Here is a 6,130-nt window from a genome sequence, read left to right on the forward strand (position 1 = left end):
CTGCTGCTGCTGCTAAGTCGCTTCAGTCATGTCCAACTCTATGCGACCCCATAGACGGCAGCCCACCAGGCTCCCCCATCCCTGGGGTTCTCCAGGCAAGAACACTGGAGTGGGTTGCCATTTCCTTCTCCAATGCATGAAAGTGAAAAGTGAAAGTGAAGTTGCTCAGTCGAGTCTGACTCCCAGCGACCCCATGGACTGCAGCCCACCAGGCTCCTCCGTCCATGGGATTTTCCAGGCAAGAGTACTGGAATGGGGTGCCATTGCCTTCTCCGAAAGGCTTCTGGGTGTTATCAAATGTTTTTTCTGCTTGAGTTGAGATGATCACATGCGCTTTTCCTTCAGCTTATTAATGGCATAGTATTACATATTTTGTTTTTCATATATTGAACCATCCTTGTACTTTAGGAACAAAACTCACCTGGTCTTGGTGTGTGTAATCCTTTTACTGTGCTGTTGAGTTCAGTTTGCCACTATTCTGTTGAGAATTTTTGTATCATATATTCATAAGAAATATTGATATGTAGTTTTTTTGTAGTGTCTTTGTCTGGCTTTGGTATCAGGACAGTGTTGGCCTCATGGAATGAGTTACAAACTGTTCCCATCTCTTCAAAGGTTTGTAAGAGTTTCAGGGTGATTGATGTTAAATCTTCCTTGAACATTTGATGGAATTCACCAGTTAAGTCATCTTGTCCTGAGCCTTTTTTTATTGAGAGGTTTTTTAAAAATTACTGACTCAGTCTCTTTGCTAGTTATAGATCTATTCTCCTCAGATTTTTAATTTCTTCATGATTCGTTTCTGATAGATGCATTTTGTCTACTTTTTTCATTAGAACTCTCAGGATATTAATCACTCATTTTATAATCTTTAATGTGATAATTCCAATATCTGTGACTAGTTCTGGCAATCTCTTTGTTCCTCAGACATTGTCTCCTTTTGCCTTTAGCAAATAGTTTTCGGCTGAAAGTCAGAGATTGTATAGGGTAACAGGTAGTGAAGTAAATAGGTTTTTAGTGTGTGGGTTTATGTTAATCTGACTAAGAGGTGGACTATTTCCTTATTTCTTATATAAGCACCAGAGGCTTTGTATTACTGTAATGGGCTTATTTTCCCTCGCTCTGTTTCTCTGTGGCTCCCCTTTCTTCTGATCTTTAGTGAGTCTTTGCCTCATAGCTCTTTTAGTTTTAATCCACAGTTCTTATTACTGAGGCTTTTTAGTGTGAAGATAGGTTTAGTTGGAAGTGGGAGAATGTGCCCTTATCTTCTGAGCTTCTAATCAGTCTCAATCTTTTGTAGACCTGTGATGCCAGGGTGGGGTAAAGCCTTCTGAAACGTTAGTTCCTTCTGGCTCACCATTTCTGGTTTTTATTTTGGAATCCTCTTCTGGTTAACTATCCCTTTCTTTCTGTCTTTCTATCTGTCTATGTTTTTCTTAAGTGAGACAGAAAGGCTGGAAATGTCTGGGATTGGGTAGAATTCCCTTCTTTCAGCTTGGAAAAGGCTTCAAAATATTCCCCCTAGGGGGAGATATCCCCTCTTTACATAGGCCTCTTAGGGAGAAGGATATGGAAGGTTTCACAATGGCTATTCTCTCTTTGCCAGGCCCATGAGGGGACGTTTGTCCCCACCCTGAAAATATAGAATGGTCTCTGGAAGAAAGCCATGAATGTATGGGCACCCCATTTACTGCCAAACCCCTTATACCTGCCTCCTCAGTCATAGCAGTTTATCAAAATTACTCCCTAAATGCTCCTACCAGTTCTTCATAATCTTGAAGCTTCTGCTCCAGGTCTCAATTGCCTCATTCTCTGGATGTACCTGTGTCTCCAGGCTTCAGAGAAATTATTTGCTCTGTGATCTCATTCTTTGACAGGTCAAGAAAATCATGGATTTTCAGTTTGTCCACCTTTTTCTTGTAAGGAGGAAAATGACAAATTCCAAGGCCTTACACATAATAACAAAAGAACCAACCTCTCCCCTTCCAGAGATGAAGGCATGTAGTATGTTGGTATGAGCATGAAGCTCAGGCCATTAACAACACCAGGACCTTAAGATAGTTTGGCACTGGGATGGGGATATGGAAGCAGGATTCACTGGTCATTTAAAAAAAATGCATCTTTTCCTTGTTAAGTTTCATTTTCATAGCTTTGAAGAGGACTTTCAGAGAGAACATTTAGGCAAAAAAGAAGTGCAATATTGTTTGTAACAGCTAAAATGGGAAATTAACTTGAGTATCCATCAGCAGCAGAGTGTCTAAATTACTTGCCACCTGTAGGAGACTGCTGTGCAAGCTGTTCAAGAGAGTGGAGAACCTGCATGCTGCTGATGCCTGCTAAGCCCAAGGAAGATGTCTATGATACAGTGTGCAGTGAAAAAAAAAAAAAGGTGCAAGTCATGTGTATTTATGTCATGGGCACAGAAAGGGTCTGAGGACACATCCAATTTCAAGAAGGACAGGGAAGCTAAGGCTCTGCACTTGGCATTGTTTGGATTGCTTGTGGTGAATGGAAATTGATTTTGAATCAAATCGACAGGGGTAAGAGAGGAATTAGAAGAAACTTAGTTTTCATTGTTCTGTATTCGGTGTATCAGTCCTCACTTCATATAAATAAGCAAGTAAACAATAAAATGAAGAGCCAGGAAATGTAAGAAGTACCCCCAATGTAGTTTGCAGGGTCTTCCCCAACCTGTGCTGGCCTTCACCCCCTTTTCCATTCTAGCACCTTCTGCTCACTTCCCCGCCCTCCTGGTCCACCCAGCCACCCCACTGTCAGGCTCAGCTGAGAGGCTGCCTGGATCCCTTACAGCAGCTCCCATTTTCAAACTCAACCTCAGAAGGTTGGAAGGGCAGAAGCACAGTGCCCAGGCGCCAGGGTGAATATCAGTTCCCCCACCACTGTGTGACTCCGGGACAGCTGTGAGCTGGGGACAACTGGACTTTCTTCTCAGGATGTTACTTTACATGGGAAAAACTTTCTATAACTTCCACAGCCATGTGTGAATAGAAGGACTGGAAATTGACCAGAGTTCTGAAAGTGCCCCACACAGAACTCTTCCACACTCATCACTGGGTTAGACACCTGTCCCAGGAGCTGACTCCCAAAGTTCCCCTCTTCCTAGCAGTGGGTCACCTCAAGGACACACTTGAGACCTGTGGAGCCCAGTCAGACTGGCACTGCCTGTATCCCTCTTGCTGGGAAAGGCAGCCTGAGGAGTGGGGTACAGAAAGGGAGATGGGCTGAGGGAACCTTGGCTCACAAAACACGAGAGGAAGACCACATGGCCTCCTTCACTCTCCCAGCAAGATGTCTCGCAGACCACTGCTGAGTCTGCTACTCAGATTGCTGAAGGATAATCTCTGCGGTGCCAGCATTGCTTAAGATCCTCCACAGATTGAGAGCCACTGGGCAGGTAGGTGTGGCCCAGGTCTTTATATCTGCTTCCCTGCTGTTGGGTCACTGTACATCCTCTTTGCCATGGCCTCTGAGTCCTGGGACCACCTTGGTTCATACCCTTCCCAGTACTTCTGGGCTGGGCTGGTTCTTCCACACCTCCACGTGTCACTGTGTCATATCAAGGAAGTCTTCATCAGAAATTCAACCAAGTTAAACCCAACTCCGTTGCTCTCTAGACCCCAGGCCCACAGGCAGCAAGAAATCAGAAAACCATGCACAACTTTTTGGTATTTCATTCTTGCAGCAGTATTTACTGGGTACTCGCTCTGCTCAGGTGCAGTACAAAGTAACAGGGAGGTGTACTTCTGGCACCCAGAGGCCCCAGACATCTGAATCCTGAAAGAAGGAAGGAGTTTAGGCCTTGAGAGGGGTGTTTGCAGTGGGGGCTGCTAAGAACTGGACCCCACTTGCTGGCTGAGGATGATGTGGGCAAGTCACATCCACACCATGGCCTTGGTTTCCATGTAAGAAACCAGGAAAGCAGCTGACATGCACCACCTGCTCATGTCAAGGCCCCTAAAGCTGTCACTTGTGACAGTCCTAGGACGAAGGGTCAAGTGTGGCTTCCCAGGAATGCTGGCCCTGGCCTTCCGTGTGTCCTGTCTCAATGGGCCTGGTCAGGAGCTTTGTCATGTCCCTTTGAGCCTCCCATTTGCTGCCCTCATCCTCCCATAGCAGGCCCCAGGGAACAGTTATTAATGAGAGCTGCAGAGCATGTTCCAGCCTGAAAACAAGGCCTCGGACAATCAGGAGTGGCCCCAGCCTGTGGTCAGACTACATCTCTCTGTCTGGAATCCCTCCCTCATCACTGGGCCCATGGCACCTCTTCAAGAAACAGGTAGTGGGCTCTGCGGGAAGCCTCAGGCCAGGGGCCCTGACATTCTGCAAGAGGAACAGCTCCATAGCTGCCTGTAGCATACTCCCCCCTCTCACCTCTACGAAACAGGGCACCTCAGGCAGGATCTAATCATAGAAGACCCCGTCAAGGAGCTTGCTGTTGGTCTGCTGCCCTGAGGCTGGCCAGACAGACACCTGCCCTTCCTGCCCCACCTTTCCTTTTGTGATTCTGAATGTTTGGTGCTGTGCAAATGTTGTGATTTTTTTGAGGGGTTGGGGGATACAGCTTCATTCAAAAGTGAGCCTTCCTGAAAGAGGAAGCTAGGATGCTGGCAGCACAGAAGGTGGAAATGGCAGTGTGGAGGATCAGACAGCTTCTTCCCCAAGAGCGTCTTGCCACCCACAGATCAGTTAGAGTGCACAAATGAGGGGAAACCATTGTTTGTATGGGGTGTTTTGTGACAGGGAACACCCACTGTTCAGGGTCTCCAGGGTCTGGCCAGCCCTGGCAAGGTTGCACAGGAATGCATGGCATCTGCTGGTTCAAGGCTCTTGCTAAGATGGCTGGTCCTGATTCTGATTCCCTTAGCCCTTCAGGGCCCTTCAGCCCTTCAGCCATAAGTTATGGCTGCTCATTCTGGAGGTGGGGTGAGAATACACTACTGAGCTAACCCCTAGTCTCAAGCTTCTACCCAAGTCTCGGATTCCTCATTCACATTTATTACTCTCAATTCTTGTGCAGACTTATCAGCACAATATGTGCCCTTTACAATATGTACTATTTCCATCCCCAAAACATCCCCAGGTCTGTTTAGACACCTGGGTTTAGACTGTTCATTTGTGTGTGTGTGTGAGGAAATCAGTGAGGAACATTTTTGAGAGTGCAGGCAGCTTTGCAGTCGTCCTTGGCCCTGGGCTTCCCAGGACCTCTTCTGGCAGAGCTGTTGGGTTTAGGCACAGATGCCTCCATGTTAAAATGCCCCACTCTTCCTGTCTGAATACTGACACTCCCTTCCCCCCAATACAGTCCTCCAGTCCTCACATCAGGAACAAAGGATGGAGATATGGGTCTTAGACTCTCCTGAATGTGATCCCAAGGATGCAAAACTGTTCCAAAGCTGGGGCTCTGTCATGCTGTCCTGGTAGCCCCTACTTCCTGCTGGTTGCAGAGGATCCCTTGTGATCCGAAAAGCTGCAGTGGTTTTCTGGGCACTTGCAGAGGGGGGGCCCCTCTCACTAGCTGTTGGAAGTGAGGGCCAGAATTCCTGGCAAGTGATCCCAGGCAGAGGCACACTACAAGTCCAGCTGGCCCCTCTGTGCAGCCTGCTCCATTGCCCTTGAGTTGAGCTGCAGGGGCCGGTCCTCTACAGAGACATGGGCCTGGACATTCAGCGTGGTGGGCTCCTCCCTGAGCTGACTCAGATCCAGAATGCTTCCTGGGCATCTCTGGTCCTGTGGGATGTGGAGTGGGTTGGCCAGGGAGGGCAGGCCACAGATGGCAGCCAGGTTAGGGAAGCCATTAGGCTGTTCCTGTTGCAGAATGTCAGGGCCCCTGGCCTGAGGCTTCCCGCAGAGCCCACTACCTGTGTTTTGTCTTGGGGGATGAGCAGCAGGGGACTGGCAGTCTGGGTTGATCTGTAGGGCTTCCACCTGGGCCACACAGCCTGTCAGGGTGAGTTTTGAATCCATGGTGCTTCCCCCAGGACCTGGCCTCCAGGGACCTTGGAAACACCCAAGGTTCCTAGGCAGCCTGGGCTCCTGGGAGCCAGGCCAGACAGATGGGTGTGGGACTTTGTTCTTCCTGACTGTGTTGGATCCCATGGCGGCCGCAGACCCT

At 48.2% G+C, this 6,130-nt stretch overlaps 1 protein-coding gene across 1 annotated transcript; it reads right to left on the reverse strand.

The window, feature by feature from the left end:
- Window positions 1-4,997: 4,997 nt before the first annotated feature.
- AMER3 (APC membrane recruitment protein 3) lies at window positions 4,998-6,114 on the reverse strand. Its single transcript, XM_010838117.1, has one exon. The coding sequence runs from the start codon at window positions 6,112-6,114 to the stop codon at window positions 5,587-5,589; it is 528 nt and encodes a 175-aa protein (XP_010836419.1). The 3' UTR covers window positions 4,998-5,586.
- Window positions 6,115-6,130: the final 16 nt, after the last annotated feature.

This window comes from Bison bison, unplaced genomic scaffold, assembly GCF_000754665.1.
Source record: "Bison bison bison isolate TAMUID 2011002044 unplaced genomic scaffold, Bison_UMD1.0 scf7180017864091, whole genome shotgun sequence".
Taxonomy (NCBI): Eukaryota; Metazoa; Chordata; class Mammalia; order Artiodactyla; family Bovidae; genus Bison; species Bison bison.